This window comes from Mirounga angustirostris, unplaced genomic scaffold (genome assembly GCF_029215605.1).
Source record: "Mirounga angustirostris isolate CCGP_5_RB_7025 unplaced genomic scaffold, mMirAng1.0.hap1 SCAF_7, whole genome shotgun sequence".
Classification (NCBI taxonomy): Eukaryota; Metazoa; Chordata; class Mammalia; order Carnivora; family Phocidae; genus Mirounga; species Mirounga angustirostris.
The window spans coordinates 122,102,134-122,121,214 of record NW_026991715.1 but is presented as its reverse complement, the minus strand read 5'-3'; the positions used below and the strand labels follow the sequence as shown (position 1 = coordinate 122,121,214).

The 19,081-nt window shown below is 38.0% G+C and overlaps 1 protein-coding gene across 1 annotated transcript in view; it reads right to left on the bottom strand.

Moving 5' to 3' along the window:
• The window catches only part of MROH2B (maestro heat like repeat family member 2B), a 63,533-nt gene that overhangs the window by 29,006 nt on the left and 15,446 nt on the right, over positions 1 to 19,081 (bottom strand). Inside the window, exons 12-21 of the mRNA XM_054505113.2 lie at positions 17,478 to 17,600; positions 16,665 to 16,778; positions 15,030 to 15,186; positions 14,843 to 14,883; positions 14,065 to 14,206; positions 13,406 to 13,449; positions 11,259 to 11,366; positions 7,780 to 7,896; positions 2,017 to 2,124; positions 1,319 to 1,471 (exon numbers count right to left, since the gene is read on the bottom strand). Of these exons, the coding sequence (XP_054361088.2) occupies positions 1,319 to 1,471; positions 2,017 to 2,124; positions 7,780 to 7,896; positions 11,259 to 11,366; positions 13,406 to 13,449; positions 14,065 to 14,206; positions 14,843 to 14,883; positions 15,030 to 15,186; positions 16,665 to 16,778; positions 17,478 to 17,600 (1,107 nt within the window). The remainder of the gene's footprint in view (positions 1 to 1,318; positions 1,472 to 2,016; positions 2,125 to 7,779; positions 7,897 to 11,258; positions 11,367 to 13,405; positions 13,450 to 14,064; positions 14,207 to 14,842; positions 14,884 to 15,029; positions 15,187 to 16,664; positions 16,779 to 17,477; positions 17,601 to 19,081) is intronic.

The window sequence follows — 19,081 nt, the reverse complement described above, 5'->3', positions numbered from 1 at the left end:
TATCATAATTTTCCTCAATGATTGACTAAAAATTAATATAACATGAACCATCTTTTTCTCAATTATGTTTTTGGTTTTCATCATTGCTTATCAAATTTTGGGTACATCAGAATCACCTTTTGAGGAGCATGTTAAAAATACAGATTCAGAGATCCATCCCTGAAGACTGTGATTCATTAAGGATCTCTATTTTTAACAGGGCTCCAGGTAGTTCTCATGCAACCGAAGTGTGAGGATCACTGCCCTATTCCCTTCCACCGGCATACACTTACATCTGTGATATCACGAGTTCTCTATGATTCCATTCTTATCACATACCCCCATGAATAAATTTCAAGAACAGATTTACCAAACAGGTGGTGTGTGGAGAACACAGAAGCGGAGATAAGGGAGCATAAGGTACAAGCCCTAACATCAAGGTGCTGACAATCTAATGTGGGAGCAGATGTGCACGTAATCAGTAAAAGCTTCTGAAACCTGGCTATGGATAAGTATCACTTCTAAACCTCTTAAAAATACAGATGTCAGATTCCAACCCAGACCAACTGAATCAATCTCCCTGAAAAATGGCTCTGGGAAGCTGTACTTCAAACTTGATTCCAAGGTGATTTTTAGGTAGTTAACCTGGTACTTGTCAGCAAAATGGCCAAATTGACAATATATCTAAAGCACTTTATTAAAGATATATAAAGTATTATAGGGGACAGAAATGATCAGATGAATTCCAACTCAGTTGTGGGGTTCTGAGGCAGGAATATTCCTGGCATATTTGAGGAACATCAAGGACAGGAAGGGTGACCGGTATGAATGTGTGTGTTGGGGAGTGTGTGAAATGGTACAACATGAGGTAGATTGAGTAGGTTGATTAATAATGTATTTTTATTCATTTAAAAATACATGTATTGCACTTATTATTCATGAGGCACTGTTTTAGGTGGTTTATCTATACCATGTAAAAGGTTAAACTACCATTAATAACACTTCAGAGACTATAACAGGGAAGTAATGAACCAGCTGCTCTATAGTAGTACTGGAGTAATTATTTGAAGTTCAAACTTGGGGGAGACTGCTATAGGTACTTGGTCTAGGAAGGTATCATAGGCCATGAACTACCCAAAGCCTTAGACAAGAAACAAATTGCCTGGCCCTGTTTCATAATGCATTTTTCTGTTCTTTTATGTTCTCATCTTCCAAACATACCAGATGTTATCTTGCCTTTTGTCTGTATCCTTTGAGCATGAATATTCCCAAGAGGTGAGCCCCTCCAAGGTTTAGGAACCCCAGCCCGGAAATCAAGGCACCCTGTGCTGGCCGTTACCTGAGAGCACTGGCCATAAAGAAACAGGACTTGGGAAACAATGTCTTGATCAAGCCTGGTGAGGAGTTGACCCTTGGGAGCATGGAGGGCCACGGCTCCATAGATTACCATGACATCAGTCTTGGTCAGGCTCTTTTTCCCAGAAAAAATACCCTGAAAGAGAGACATGAAAATTATGACTGAAGGTGTTTCCTTTCCTCCATGTTGCTTCCTAGTCCTACGGACCACGACAGGGATTAAGAAATGGGACTGAGATGATGAAAATTAGTCTAAAACTGATACTCTTGCTTGGTCAAATTTAAACACCTGAGACTGTATTGTGGATCTATTGGGCTTTAAAAGAGGTCCCTGTGAGAAAGCTTGGATTAATTTTTATTTATTAAATCCCTTTCCTTCAGGGAAAGCAGAGTGTACACGGTGGAAACTGGCCATGAGACCTGAGCAGCTGGTAGAGGGACAAAACTAGGCACACAGAGAACTCCTTAGGACCTTCCAGATCAGCATTAGTGACAGAAACTGGAGTAGACCTATTAGACAGCTGGTCATTCTACAGGGTCTGGGCTTGGGCAGTTCTCACCTGTAATAAAGACCTGGGGACAGGAACAAGTATGATATGGAAAAGGATGTTTACTGAAGGAACCAGTGTCATTTGCCCTCGCTCTGACCAAAGTTTTGGGAGAGAAGGTTATTCTTTTTACCTTACATCGATTCATGAAAAACTTTTCCCGATCTTGGAATGTTTTAAGAACTTTTAAAACAGTATCCAAGTGGCTCTCAGCACAGTATCCTAAAATAGATGTTATTCCCTAAAGTCAGAAAAGATAGGAGTTTTGAGTTTAACCATTCACTTATTCAACAAATATTTAGGAGTACCTGTTATGTGTCAGGCACTCTTCTAGGTGCTGGGGACACAACAGTGAACAAAACACACCAAACTTCCCATCCTTGTGGTGTGCACAATCAGGGGAAGTGACATTAAATAAACACATAAATTCAGTAAACATGTAAATATATAGTATTTCAAGGGTGACACATGCTATGGAGATAAGGAAAACAAGGAAAGAGAATAGCTGCTGCAGGTTAGGGGGAGTTCTCAATTTACATAGGGCAGCTAGAGAAGGCTTTATAAACAGGGTGACATTGAGCAGTGCTCTGAAATAAATGAGGGAGCAAGTCAGTGGACTGTGTGGGAAGGAGAGTTCAAACAGGATGGGGAAAATGGTGTTAGAAATAATGCCAAAGCAATAAGATAACAGAACATCTGACAAGGAGAAAATAAATAACATAATAAAAAAAAGGTTTCAAAAGTTCTGTAAGTCTAGTGGTTTCTGAACGTTTAATATGGAAGAAAGGATCCTCTAAACATCTCAAAATTTCTGAGGAGAATGTATAACAAAATACACTACAATTTTTTTTTTTATACTAAGTGGTCTTTATTAGCCTGGGGAGCTTTTCTTTTCTTTTTTCTTTTTTAAATGCACACACACTATCCACATTCACATACATTCTGCAGCCTAGTTAGGGTAAGGAATAGGCAAAATTGCTTTGATAAAGCTCTCCAGGTTATGCTTATGCTTTCTCTAGGTTGAAAATCAATGGTATTTAAGGTTACTTTCAGCTTGTAAATTCAATGACTTTTAAGTTTATGATCATACCCTTAAGTTAAAAAGTCAAGGTCAAAATATACTAAAAATACTTTTATTAAGGATAATTGAAATTCATTTTCAACATTTTTACAAACCCAGTTAAATAAATGAAACATTGATCCTGGGATGCTGGTTCAATATTCACAAATCAATTAACATAATACACCACATCAACAAAAGGATAAAAACCACATAATCATTTCGATAGATGCAGAAAAAGCATTTGACAAAGTACAACATCCATTCATGATAAAAACCCTCAACAAAGTACATTCAGAAGGAACATACCTCAACATAGTAAGACCATATATGAAAAACCCACAGCTAACATGATACTCAATGGTGAAAAACTGAGAGCTTTTGCCCTAAGATCAGGAACCAGACAAGGATGTCCACTCTCACCACTTTTATTCAACATAGTACTGGAAGTCCTAGCCACAACAATCAGACAAGAAAAAGAAATAAAATGCATACAAATTGATAAGGAAGAAGTGAAACTTTCACTATTTGCAGATATACTATGCATAGAAAATCCTAAACATTACCAAAAAACTAGTAGAACTGATAAATGCATTCAGTAAGGTCACAGGACACAAAATTGGTATACAGAAATCTGTTGCATTTTTATACACTAATAATGAAATAGCAGAAAAAGAAATTAAGAAAACAATCCCATTTATAATTGCACCAAAATAATAAAATACCTAGGAATAAACTTAACCAAGGAGGTGAAAGACCTGTACTCTGAAAACTATAAAACATTGATGAAAGAAATTGAAGATGACACAACTGGGAAGTTATTCCATGCTCATGGATTGGAAGAACAAATATTGTTAAAGTGTCCATACTACCCAAAGCAATCTACAGACTTAATGAAACCCCTATCAAAACACCAACAGCATTTTTCACAGAACTAGAACCAATACTTTTAAAATTTGTATGGAACCACAAAATACCCTGAATAGCAAAAGCAATCTTGAAAAAGAAGAATAAAACTGGAGGTATCACAATCCCAGATTTCAAGATATACTACAAAGCTGTAATATTTGAAAAGTATAGTGTTGGCACAAACATAGACAAATAGGTCAATAGAACAGAATAGAGAGCCCAGAAATAAATCCGTGATTATGTGGTCAATTAATCTTTTGACAAAGGAGGCGAGAATGGTGCTGGGTTGAAGATTATTTGACCATAGAGTTGAGGGTCCATATCTAGGCTCTCTGTTCTGTTCCATTGGTCTATATGTCTGTTTTTGTGCCAGTACCATGCTGTCTTGGTGATCACTGCTTTGTATGGTGACTAACATAACATAATTAAATTAAATTAAATTAAAAAAAAGAATGGTGCTGGGAAAACTAGACAGCTACATATAAAAGAATGAAACTGGACCACTTTCTTACACCATACACAAAAATAACCCAAAATGCATTAAGGACTTAAATGTGGGACTTGAAACTATAAAAATCGTAGAAAAGAGCAAAGGCAGTAATTTCTTGGACATTGGCCATAGCAACATTTTTTCTACATATGTCTCCTGAGGCAAGGGAAACAAATGCAAAAATAAACTATTAGGACTACATCAAAACAAAAAGCTTCTGCACAGCAAAGGAAACAATCAATAAAACTAAAAGACAACCTACAGAATGGGAGAAGATATTAGCAAATGACATAACTGATAAAGGGTGAGTTTCCAAAATATATAAGGAACTTACAGAACTCAACACCCAAAAAACAGATATCCAAATAAAAATGGGCAAAAGACATGAACAGACATTTCTCCAAAGGAGATATACAGATGGCCAACAGACACATCAAAAGATGCTCAACATCACTCATCAATCATCAGGGAAATGCAAATCAAAACTACAACGAGATATTACCTCACACCTGTCAAATAGCTAAAATCAAAACCACAAGAAACAAGTGTGGGCAAGGATGTGGAGAAAGGGGAACCCTCTTACACTGTTGGTGGGAATGCAAACTGATGCAGGCACTCTGGAAAACAGTATGGAGGTTCCTCAAAAAGTTAAAAATAGAACTACCCTATGACCCAGCAATTTCAGTACTAGGTATTTACTCAAAGGATACAAAAATACAGATTTGAAGGGACACATGAACTCTGATGTTTATAGCAGCATTATCAACAGTAGCCAAATTATGGAAAGAGCCCAAATGTCTATTGACTGATGAATGGATAAAGAAGACGTGGTATACATATAATATTACTCAACCATCAGAAAGAATGAAATCTTGCCATTTGCAATGATGTGAATGGAACTAGAGAGTATTATGCTAAGCGAAATAAGTCAGTCAGAGAAAGACAAATACCCTATGATTTCACTCATATGTGGACCTTAAGAAACAAAACAGATGAACATATGGGAAGGAAAAAAAAAAGAGAGAAGGAAGCAAATCATAAGAGACTCTTAATGATAGAGAACAAACTGAGGGTTGATGGAGGGAGGTGGGTGGGGGATGGGCTAAATGGGTGATGGGTATTAAGGGGGGCACTTGTGATGAGTATTGGGTGTTATATGTAAGTGATGAATCACTAAATTCTATACCTGAAACCAATTTTACCATATATATTAACTAACTAGAATTTAAAAAATGGAAAAGGAAAAAAGAAAAAATAATATAATACTAAGTAAAAAGTAAGAAGTCAGAACTTCTGCTAAAATCCATCTATCAATGATATCAAAGATAACAAACAGTCCTTTTCTGAATACAGTTTCAAAGCAGCTACATTCCATTGCTCTTTTAGTAAAGGATCATTATCCAATTAGAGTTGGATACAGAAGTTGGTTCCTGGAAACTATTCACGTTAACATCAAAGAGAACCCATGACTTGCTAAAAAATGTCTGGCAAGTCAAAACATTTCAACTCTTCCCAACTCCTCCCCCACCCATGTATATTCAGGTATAGAATTTGGGAAATATAAACCAAAGAACATCAATGAAAAACCAAAAATCATCCAGAATCCTCCACCCAAACATAATGACTACTTAATATTTGGTATATTTCCTTCTAGTTTTTATAATTGTAAAAATTAGGATCACTCTCTTTATTCAGCTTTGTATCTTCATGTTTTTCACTTAATATTAAAAACACTTTTCCATGTTGCTAAATAGTTTTCAAAAACATGACTTCTAATGATGGTGTAGTATTTCATGGATGATACACCATACTCATTATAACCATTTCCCCACTGTCAAACATTTCCAATATAATAAATAATGTTGTGATAAATAAATGTCTAAATCAATTAAAAAAAAAAGGAAAACAGAACTACCCTACAATCCTGTAATTGTTCTACTGGAAATTTACCCAACGAATACAAAAACACTAATTTGAAAGGATATACGCACCATTATGTTTATAGCAGCATTATCTACAATAGCCAAATTATGGAAGCAGCCCAAGTGTCCACTGGTAGATGAATGGATAAAGAAGATGGGGTATATATATATATATATACCCCATCTTATTTACATACATATATATGTATGTATGTATATATATTATATATATAATATATATATAATGAAATATTACTCAGCCATAAAAAAGAATGAAATCTTGCCATTTACAACAAGATGGAGGGAGCTAGAAAATACAATGCTAAGTGAAATAAGTCAGTCAGAGAAAGATAAATACCATACCGCTTCACTCATATGTAGAACTTAAGAAACAAAACAAATGAACAAATTAACCAAGGGACAAAAAAAAAAAAAAGAGGGAGAGAGAGAGACAAACCAAGAAACAGACTCTTAACTATAGAGAATAAACTAAAGGCTACCAGAGGGGAGGTTGGCCATCTATATGTCTTCTTTGGAAAAATGTCTATTCATGTCTTCTGCCCATTTTGTAACTGGATTATTTGTGTTTTGGGGTGTTGAGTTCTATAAGTTCTTTATATATTTTGGATACTAAGCCTTTATCAGATATGTTATTTGCAAATATCTTCTCCCATTCTGTGGGTTGCCTTTTAGTTTTGTTGATTGTTCCCTTCACTGTGCAGAAGCTTTTTACTTTGATGAAGCCCCGATAGTTTATTTTTACATTCGTTTCCCTTGCCTCAGGAGACATATCTAGTAAGAAGCTGCTATGGTTGATGTCAAAGAGGCTACTGCCTGTGTTCTCTTCAAGGATTTTAATGGTTTCCTGTCTCATATTTAGGCCTTTAATCCATGTTGAATTTATTTGTGTATGGTGTAAGAAAGTGGTCCAGTTTTATTCTTTTGCATGTTTCTGTCCAGGTTTCCCAACACAATTTGTTGAAGAAAATGTCTTTTTTCCATTTGATATTTTTTTTCTTCTTTGTCGAAGATTAATAGACCATATAATTGTGGGTTCATTTCTGGGTTCTCTATTCTGTTCCACTGATCTATGTGTCTATTTTTGTGCCAGTACCATACTGTCTTGATCACTGCAGCTTTATAATATAACTTGAAGTCCGGAATTGTGATGCCTCCAGCTTTACTTTTCTTTTTCAAGATTGCTTTGGCTATTTGGGGTCTTTTGTGGTTCCATAAGTAAAGGGGTTTAAGAGTACACATCATGATGAGCACTACATTATACACTTGAAACTAATATAACACTGTATGTCAAGTATACTGGAATTAAAATAAAAAAACCCAAAGCATTGATATTTAAATAAGGAAGCATCATTTTCTGAAAAATTCTGTTGGATTATTATCAATGTATCCATGGATTCTTGGTAAGTAAGACATTGTCATAAGACCTGTCAGTGGCTTTCCAGATGGAATTAATTATCATCATCATAAAAGGAAATTGAGAGAAAGGGGTCCCACCTGTCGCTGATCTCCCAGTTGGTGGGGAGCAATCAGAAATTCCTTAATCTGTGAGCTTACAAAATCTATATCTTGGCAGGATGCTAAGGTGGTTCCCAAGGCTTTCCAAAGGAATTTCTAGAAAACAAAAGAGAAGCAACAGTATGTTCAATGTTGGAAAGAAAAACTCCAATGAAAAGTGGAAAGCATTAGAACAGTCATCCAAAGGAAGGAAATTTGGGTGATTTAATGACTACTTACTAAACATGTACTTCAAGTATTATCTCTTCCTGAAAGTGTTTTCTCCCCCTGCCTACCCTCCCCAGGCTCTGTCCTTACCTGTGCTTTTTTGTATTCCTCTATGCCTTGTGTCATGCCATTATAATACCTTTTACTTCATAGTAACGCTCAATTTTCTTATTTGTCTTTGTGCTCAGAATTTCAGTTCTCCGTAACAGAGGGTCTTATTGATTACTTTCAGTGTACAGTTCCTGGTAGCTAATAAATGCTCAATAAATGTTTTTAGAATACACATGTCAATGAAAATAAGGTTATTTGAAGATGATGTCATCAGATAGTCTCAATCTCTGAAGTATATTAACTTATTTTATAGTTTAGGAGATTTAACCTATAATAGTTTTGAGAATAATACTTTGTAAGTTCTACTATTATCTCTCTCTCAGGAGTAGAGTGAGTTGTCTAGAAGTGCTATAGAATGGTGTCCAGGGTGAAGGAGAAAAGTCATACAGGAACTTTTACATACATGTTGTGTCTTTAGCAAGGGACTCTGAGTGAATTGGGGAGGAAAAACTCCCAATGAAAGAACACTGGCAAGAGAGTATGTGGGAAATCATTCTGTGGCTTCCACATCCCTTAGAGTTGGTGAGAATGTTGGATTCATTATGCTAGCCCTAACACAGATACTTCTGTAATGTCCAGATGGAGAAAAGGCAAGCAGGACAGACATGACTTCCTCTTCTCTTTCATTATGAGCTATACAAGATTTAGAAGTTAAAGCTGAGGGAACAGGGTAGCCCAAGAGTGACTTCTGTTTGAACACCACAACACATGCCTGGATGTAAATATGTGTATGTATATGTGTGTATACACACACGTGTGTGTTACATATAGATAGATCTATATCCTGTGGAGGTAAGATACAAGGAAAATATTCACAAGAGAAGATACTTGCCATATGGCTAGAAAAATGAGGTCATGAAGTCCTAATTTGTTTTCTAAGACTCAAATCATTTGTAGCTATATAATATCAGATTGCCATCTCCTTATTTAAAATGTCCATCTTGTCACACACAGGAGAAAAAACTGGCCAGTTGCCGGTTTATTCCAAGGACTCTGCAGGGCTTGAAGGATTGTAGTGATTGAGTGATCATTATGGATCAGAAGGAATCTATGGCACAGGAGGAAAGGAAAAACTGGTAGCCACCGGGAGAGTTCAATTAGTACACTCAGGAGAAATTGTACAGATCAGTCCAGCTAGGGGTGAGCGGGGTACCCAAGGTGACAGAATAGGAGAAACAACTGACCGAGGAAGAATCTGATGAGGCAGCACCCATTGCACTCTTGGGTTTCCGGGCAAAAGGCCCCCATGATAATGTAACTATGATGAGAAAAACTGTGTACCACACAGGAGTAAATATTACTTAGGCCTAAAGCTGCTAGAGTCCCCTTAACCCCACCTTGGAGGAGGGACAGGGAGAGCCTAGAAAAGTCCTGTGCTGCAGAAAAAAACCCCGATGTTACGAAGGGCACTTTTGTGTAATAGGTTGGCCTCCAGTGCCCCCAGTACTGTTGAGCTGTTGCCTCTTGGCTGATGTTGGTCAGATTCAGTGTCTTGTGCATTCCTCCTTTGAGACTTGGCAAGGAATCTTAGAAATCAGGAACCCCGAACTGGGAAAAAATGTGGCCAATTGCAAAAACAGCCAGAAACTTTCTATCTCACCTCTATCCATGCCTCCTTACTGTGAGAGTTTGCAGCCCCTTCTTTTACTATAGTCTATTTTGCACTCCTCAAATCTGGGCTAGCCTGGTGACTTGCTTTGGCCCACTTGGGAATGTGGCAGAAGTAATAGTGTGCCTCTGCTGAACCTAGACCTCAAGAGACCTTGTGTACTCCATTGCCACAACCATGAGAACAACCCTGGGCTGCCCTGCTGGAGGAGGAGAGACCACAAGGAACAGAAACAAGTTGTCCTAGTTGAGATTATGGCAGACCAGCAAATCCCAAGTATATGCCGGTGGGACTAGTTGAGCTCAAATGACTGCCCAGCTGAGTTCAGCCCACACTGTCAACCTGGAAAATTGTAAATGAAGCAGGTAGCTATTATTTTAAGCCACTAGGGGTAGTTTGCTATGCAGCTAAAACTAACTGGAACACTCTTACTTTCCTGTTGTTAAGTATAATGGCTGAAAGCCATTTAAGCAGCTCATGGCTTGAGTTGCTCTGCCCATCCATATCACCATACCTTGGACTCATCTCGTGAATCTGGAAGCTGTTGGATGGATGGTATTACATGAGATGCACAAGTCTAGTTTGTATATGTGAAGATGAGGCATTGCTCACCAAATCCTCTTGAGGGTGTCTGCAGGCTTGATAGACCAATTTGGAGAACCAGAACTCTACCAAATTAGAGAATCAATCAGTGAGAGGAATTTTGAATATTGAATAGGAGAGTTGAAAGTTGATAAAAAAATAATTTGTTGGGACAGACACTTACTACTAGAACTGATGAGTTAGGAAACGTTTTTCCAGGAAAAAAATTAGAAATGTAACCATAATGATAACCTTGATCTACTTTTTATTGAGCACAAGTCTTGGGCCAGGCACATATTTCACTAGGGACTTTATATACTTTATCTTGTTGAACCCTTATATCACTACAATCCTCAGAGCTGGGTGTAATTTCCATTTTAGATGAATATACTGAGGCTTCAGAGAGGTTAAGTAATTTTCCTACACTTACATATGTAGTAAGTAGCAGAAGCTGGATTCAAACCCCGTTTAGAATGAATGGCTCCAATGCAGAGGGCTAGGTAGAAGCCATATGGGGATAAAGGAAGGAGAGAACTGGCTTTTGAGCATTCTTTTAGCTCTAAGTTTTTGTTAAATTGTAGCAGATTGTTTCTTGTAGCCAGCCTCACAAAACTGGCCCAGTGGAAACCAAGATATAAACTGACATCAAACCAGTGCCGTGACAGGGACTACTATTTGCCTTCATTATCTATTTTTCTTCCTTCTCTAAAACAGAACGCCTGAATTTCAGCCGGGTATATGTCCATCTCAAAAGCACTAAACTACTCAGTTTTCCTTGCAGACAGGTGCCGCCCTAGGAGTAATTTTTGGTCAAATGTGAGGTGAAGAGGAGGTAGCATTTTCCTAGCAATTTCTCCTTCTTTTTGGTGGTAGTACAGACAAATTGGAACTTGAGCAGCCATTTTAGGTCATAAGGTAGGATGTGAAGTCCCTTAGTTGAAAAACCAACCTTCTCAAGGGAGGTGTTGCTGTAACTGCCCATTTGCTCCTTGAAATCTCGACTCAGTTGAATGGTCCAGGCTATGTCACTGATCTTCCGTAGAGATTCTTTGAGCAACTGTTGCAGGAAGTGGAAGTTAGATATGAATACAACTGTTTAGTGTGCTTTCTTAGTACTTTTTTGTTACCTTATTTTTTTTAAGTATAAATATATAATATATAATAAATTGAGTTATTCCTTTTCCCATTTAAAAAAACTGGTTATTTTGGAACCTTTCCTCTTATTTTATTAAAGTTTATTTATTTATTTTTAGTAATCTCTACACCTAATGTGGGGCTCAAATTCACAACCCTGAGATCAAGAGTCACATTCTCCTCCAACTGAGCCAGCCAGTCTCCCTTCTCTTTGTTTATTTTAATAGCCACATGCTGTTATGTTCTGAATTCCCATTAAGAACAAGTTACCCTGAAGGTGGAAGTAACTCCATGTAAGTGCCTTCCTTTTTCCTCTTAAATAAAAATTGCCCAAAGTCTTAACATAGAAACTAATCCATTTTGAAACTTAAATTGAAGTTAACACTTTTCAAGTTTTAAACAGATTTGGAAAAACTTCATTTGTCAATGTTAGTTTGTTTTATTACATACTAAAAGAAAAAGAAAAGGACATTTTTTGAATAAAGAAATAAAATGTCTTGAAGAACCAATTAAATGTACAAGTACATTTTGCTAACTTCAACTCTAGTAGCTAAACATTCCTGGTTTCACCAATTGTTCTGAGCCAGGGCCTCAGTCAGCCATCTGAACTTACTTCCTTCTTCACTGAACAATACATAAAAAGGTGTTTTTGTCTTTTTGGAGGACAAAATCCATTGCAATTTCTAAAGTCAATTATTTCTCCTGCATTTTCCCTACTTTAAGCTTAGAAAAGGACGTTTAATGTCAAAGCCCATGGAGATTTCTAGGTATTCTCTTAGTAAGAACTTGTTTGGTGAGTGGGCTCTTTGAAGAGAAGAAATTAAACAGTCTTGGAAGCCTGAGAGAAGGCAGCACATGCAAACAGTTTTGGGAGAAGGCTAAATGGAAGTATACTCAAGATTGGAAGAGGGAAAAGAACGTTCTCAAGGCTTCCCTCTGGAAAGAGAACCTTCCTTCATAGTAAGAACAGTTACTTTAAGATGGTAGCAGGGGAAAATAAGGTAGGAATTTTGAGGAAGAGAAGGGGGAAGATAAAAGCAGCATGAATACAGGAGGAGAGGTGGGTGCTAGAATTAAAGACCAGGAAAGTACAGCAGTTGCTTTCAAATCTCATACTGGGTAAGAATCACTTGTGGGAGTCTTTAAAACATGCCAGTTCTCAGGCAGAATCTCTTAGAGATTCTGATTCTGGAAGGGGCAGGAATGGAACATGGAGGTGATGAGGACAGGTCACTAAAACTTGACATTTTTAAGAAGCCATAGTTAAATTCTATGTAAACGGCGTATGAACTGAGACCCTGCTAGGTTAAAAGCTCCCTTCCTATGGGCTCCTTGACCTCCTGTAGGCTCCTGAAATAAAAATCCTCTCTGTAGAGCCAATGTCAGGCTCCTACATGCCAATTTACCATTTTGGGGATTTGGGACCTTTGCAACCGGTTGCAAACTGGTTGCAAAGGTCCAAAAAGTTTATGGATGACTTTTTTTTTTTCTGGAATGGTATAATGTGGTATAATGTGGCCCTTTGGTTTTTACAAATCAGGAAAAAATACGGTGAGAAGCAGAAAGGTGAGGAAACAGAATTGTATTTAGAAGCACAGAAGTGGAAATGATGTCAATTTGTGTTTCTTTATTTAAATGGTAAAAGCATGCAATTACAAGGAAAGGAAAAAACTGGAAATTAGAGAAGATTTAAGAAAGACACAGAGAAAAATATTAGTAAATGAAATCTTCAATACTATCTTAAACTCTTAACCAAACTGAAGACTAAAGATTATTGTTCAAATTGTGGTGATGCAGAGACCGTAATTCTTGAGCGATCACTTCTAACATTCTAATCCATTTCCTAAGGAAAGGAAATGTTGTTTACTGCCCCTGGGAATCTGGATCTTTTTTGTTAAGATGGGTGACTCTAGCTGATTTTATCACCCCATCATCAATGATTAGTCTAGAAGCTACCCTTACCTGAAGTAGCATGGTTTCCCATAGCACGATGCTAGTATTCTTTCCTAGAAATAGAAATTAAAAATAGAAAATAGAAATAGAAAATAAATTCAGGACCCTGTTTCTCCCTTGCCAGGTCCCCCGTGGATTCTGGAGCCCCACTTCAAGCTTTACAGAGGATGATTATAATAGAAAATAGAAATAGAAGATAAATTCAGGACCCTGTTTCTCCCTTGCCAGGTCCCCAGTGGATGCTGGAGCCCCACTTCAAGCTTTACAGAGGATGATTATTTCAGATGAAATTTACTATGTTGCCAACTTTAAGTCCTAGTCAGGCTGGCAAAAAGTCTTCAATCCATGATACAAATCTAGGCTTTTTGCTAAAAATAGTAGTGATTTTTTAGAATAATACCAAAAGGGAGTTTCTCTAAATATAAGAAAAAGACCAGAGCAAAAGTAAAAGTTTCTGCTAAGAATATTACCCACCAGATCCTCCTGTAATACAAGCATGTGGTAGAGAATTAGAACATAAGGAATCAAGGAAAAAATATAGTTGTCTACTTTGCACATCAAGTTCATTGTTTTAATTGCCTCAAATCAGCCTTAGGCAGAAAAGTGGTGTCTCATTTTCTTTATGTTCTTGCCTCCTTGGATAAAGACCCGATTCTACTCCCTTGTACCTTCCAGAGGCTGCAGGAGCTCAGGAAAGCGTGTTTTCCACAGGTCTACCAATTTGGGGTGAATTATCTCAGGCAGCATCTTCAAAAGTCCTATTGCACCAGCCCCACATAATTTCCCTAAACTGGCAAGCATAGATATTACCTGAAAAATGGAAGATAAAAAGTTAATCAACTGCAGGGGTACTTAAAAGCCCCACCTGCCTTTTCCTTTTATCACTGTCCTGGATGCCCTTGATTCCTACATTAGATCATCTTTCAACCAATCATCAGTCTATTTCTTACTTATTTTAGAGCAAAGCTAATACTTAGACAATCCTCCCCAATTTTCATCTGGGGATAAAGGGGAAAACATATATAGAAACCATCAATCAAAAATAAATGGAAGGTACCAACACTTAGATATATTTATTAATTAAATAAGGGCATGTGGAAATGGTATGATACATATGGGGGAAAAATGATGCATATGGGGGAAAAGAGGAAAGAAGGAAATCTAAATAATAGATGTGGAATTTATTTGAATGGTACTTGGGGGTCGAGTTCAGTCTATTCTTATTTTAAAAATAATAAATTAAGTTTAACGAGCATTTCAGAGCGAGAAGATAATCTTGCCAGTAATCTTAATGAGTATCATTAGTGGAGCAGAACATTTATTATGCCATTTTAGTGTTTCTTTTGGTTTGGAGTTGCTGTGTAATTTTTATTAACATTTATTTAGAACTGAATGATCTATATTGACCTAAATTTATCCCACATTAGTTATTCATAACTCACTCACCAGAAGTCTGGCCAATAGCTGCTGTGGCGAAGGAAGTTTCACTGGAAAAAGAAAGTGATTTTCATTATTGCTGTGGGGGCTAGAGAAATTCAGATTGGGGTTGGGTATGTAATCAAAGCACTGTAGCCTTTCTGGAAATGAGCCTCTCATAAGAGAAGTGTTTTGCTTTGTTTTTGAATGCACACACCAGCTCCAGTAGAGACGACAAGTGCTGTTGACTCCTTGGTATCATTCTTCTTCCTCTCCTCCGCCATAAGCAAACGTCTGATGATATTAAACAGGTAATCCAGAGTTCCTGTATATTCTGCAGGAACTACAAAAGTCAGGATTCTTGGCCATAGCACCTGGGGAAAACAAAGCAAGATGCAGGGATTTTGGATTCGTCCATGATTTCTCCTTGGTTCTCACTGTGGGTTTCCCTCTGATTTAGAGCATGTTATTTTTTTTCTCTTCAGGCCAAATAAAAATGAAACTATGAAATAAAATCTCTGCACTACACGTTCATTTTCAGGTGCCAGTTGTGGTGCTACTCAGGGTGTCTGCGTGGGTTTGCTGCTGGAATTTGGCGCAGGACAGTTCTTCCTTGTGAAGAAGTGTTCTAGGCAGTGCGGGAGGTCTAGCATCCCTGGGCTCCACTCTCCAAGTGCTACCAAGCCCTTTGTCAGTGTGACAAGACAAAGTAAGTCATATATGTCCCCAAACCCCAAGACTGGAGAGAGAATGATTGGGAATGGATAGGGAATGGGCTGCTCCAGGTGTTGACCTTCTTGCTCTGGAGTTCTGGCACACTTGGTTTCTTTAGTCAGTCTGTTTCATATTCTCTGGAAAACTCCCTTGTCCTAATGGAAACCTAGGTGTCAACATGGACCCTTCCCTTTGTCTTGCCCTCCAGATTTAATCACCAAGCCCTGTCCTTTTTTTCATTATAAGGTCTTCCATGCCCCTCCATATTTCCTTCCTACTCTCCCTGACCCTGCTCCAGTACCTGTGAGTTACATCTGATCTCATGCTCACTCTCTTTGCTCTTAGTCTACCCCTATGTAAATCCACTGATCTCTTACAGTTATTGTTTTAAATATTTAGCACTTGCTTAACATTTTGAATGGCTCATCAATCACAAGGTAGGAATTTGGTGTTTCAGGCCCACTGGAGTCTGGCCCTAGACTTCTTTTCATCATCTATTTTTACATTGAAATGTTCCAACTTTAGGATGTATCAGAAATATTGGGATTTGTTTGCATACAGATTCATGGGCCCTATGCCCCGAATGCTGGTTCAGTAGATGTGGGATGTGGCCTGGAGATCTGTGTTTTAAATAAATATCCTAGATAATCCAAGGACTGCTCCTTAAAATGCCATTCTAGATAAAGCCTCTGATCCACTTAAATTGGTCTATTGATTGTCTCTTGTCTGTGTCATGCATTTCTGGCCAGTTAATCCTTTCTCAGGTTATTTTGCTTAAGGAAAATACAGATTACAAGGCTCCTCCCATTAAGGTACAGATTATTTTTAAGCCTCAGGTGTGGCCTGAGACTGTGTACTTTCAACACCTTTCTAGATGAATGAGGAAAGTTTAGCATTCACTGAATTAGAATCTCCACTCACCGCTTAATATATGTCTAGGTATGCTAAGGGAAGAAGAGACGTTTTTGAGGAACTACTCTGTGCTGGGCACTGAGCATTGCAATGTACTTCCTCTAATCAGAGCATCAAAACGCTGATGATGACACATGAAGGGCAAATTCATGTCTTTACTCCTAAATGGACAGAGCTTTAGAGGGATGATCAAAGTAACTGTCAGTGGTGATAAAAGACCCCTTACCTGGGGCATTCCAATGACCAGTGGGTCTAGAGTTTTTAAGACCTCGAGGCTTATTTCCAGGACAGATTTCTCTCCCCTTTCAATCTCATGGGAGTTAGGTTTCATCGGTTTTTCCTTCAAGAAAGATGAAACAGGTGACCTGTTAATAATCCTTCCTGTTGGTCCCCTCTGACCTTACTTGGATGTGTTCTCAGACTCTGGGGTGCAGGATGCAGTCACTCAACTTAAGGGGCTCATGGAACCCAGCAATTTTGTTCTCCAGTACTTAAGTTCTGTTTTAACGTGCTCCTTGGAGGAATTGGTTAGAAAAACACTGCTGGATAAAGCAGAAAAGCCAAAATTGTGAAGGTTCTTGAACTACAGATATTCCCTCTCTCCCTCAGGCCTTTGCTATTGTCTCGGGGGCAAGATTTTCAAAGACACTGCCTCTTAGCCGAGGGGACTGTAATTTCAGCTGTCATGGACTTGGTAAGATCCAGATCTTACGCACATACTTTTTAGGAAGTTAACCCCCATTTGGCAAATATGGATGTCTTTTGTTTCCTCTGAAGTAATCCACTTTCTCCACCCCTGTCTCAAGCCTTTGAGGACAGGTTGCCTCCTCAGGGAAAACCATGATTTCACCTACCTTGAATTTATCATAAGTTGTAAGTGATACCCGTAAAAGAGAACTGAGAACGCTAGAGGCTGGAAAATTTATCAATAAAAGTGATAAGACTGAAATATAACTTCTAAATCAGTCACTGAATTGAGCCCTAGTTGAGTTAACTGCCCTTGTTACAGTGTAGCTTTCAAAACTGCACCTCTTCATACCAGGTTCTTGTTGGACATGGCAAACTGGGAGAAGATATAATCGATCAGTGGCCATCCATCCCGGGCTTCAATGAAGCATTTCTCACACATGGTTTGAATGAGGAGGAGAGTGGAATTCCTCACCTAGAATCAGAAAAATGCATTTGCAGCATTTTACTACGTTGGGCAGAACATTAATTTAGCTTCGTGTACTCTTTAACCTTCATGGATCGTTTAATGGGAACCTTTCCAAAAAGGAGTATCAGTTGAATGATGCGACTATAAATAGATGGAGCAGGAAGCCAGCTATAGCTTATGATTTAAGGCTTACAGGAAAGGCTCTCTTTAACCAAAATCTTTCTCCTTTGCTCCCAAGACATACCCTCTATTACCGTAGTTTATGAAATGTTGGTATTGTGGGCTAAAACACCACCTTGCTTTTAAAATCCTCAATGAAAGCACGATGAACTACAGATCTACAATCCTTTATCTACAATTTCAAAAGCTAAAAAACTCTGGACACTGGAATTTTGTTTCTTGAGTTTGGTGCTAACTCATTTGGTGGCAAAACACAACTCAACTGTTTTAAAACTGTAGTCTTTACTTATTCTATATAGTGTGGATCTGCATATATTTTCTTGCAGAGATATTAATGAGTTTGATTGTGGCTACTGTCACAATAATGTTTTTCTAAAATCAGGAAGGTTGGGGCGCCTGGGTGGCTCAGTCGTTAAGCGTCTGCCTTCAGCTCAGGTCACGATCCCGGGATCCTGGGATCGAGCCCCGCATCGGGTTCCCTGCTCCGCGGGAAGCCTGCTTCTCCCTCTCCCACTCCCCCTGCTTGTGTTCCCTCTCTAGCTAGGTCTCTCTCTGTCAAATAAATAAATAAAATCCAAAAAAATAAAATAAAATCAGGAAGGTTGTGAATTCTGAAATATACCTGGCCCCAGGGATTAGAACAAGGGATTATGAACCTGTATTATAATTTTTAAATAATTAGGTTTGCGTATTGAATTGCTTCCCTGGAGGATAGAAAGCTCAGATCTAATTCTTTACTGAATGGGTCTTTTAATTGAGAGTTGGGAAAAAAGAGTAATTTTGAATAGGGAGGCAGGGCCACAAGGTAGCAATTAGCAATTAGCATAAATGCACCTGTAGTCTACCAAAATGAGGAGGAGAAAAAGTTATAAATTCTCTATTTTTGCCTGGGGAGCTGGACTTCCTTAAAGTTTCTGTCCCCTTTATTCTACCCTAAACTCTTTTAGTCATATTTTGATTGGCTTGGCCACTTACTTTATCTATAATCACACCATTGTTTTTTAATTTTTTAAAATTTATGTTTTAGTTATTTATTTTTGTTTCAATTTTTAATTTAAATTCTAGTTAGTTAACATATAATGTAATATTAGTTTCAGGAGTAGAATTTAGTGATTCATCACTTACATATAATGCCCAGTGCTCATCACAAGTTTCCTCCTTAATGCCCATCACCCATTTAACCCATCCCCCACCCACCACCCCTCCAGCAACCCTTCGTTTGTTCCTATCATTAAGAGTCTGTTTTATGGTTTGCCTCTCTCTCTTTTTTTCTTTACCCTGTGTTCACCTGTTTTGTTTCTCAAATT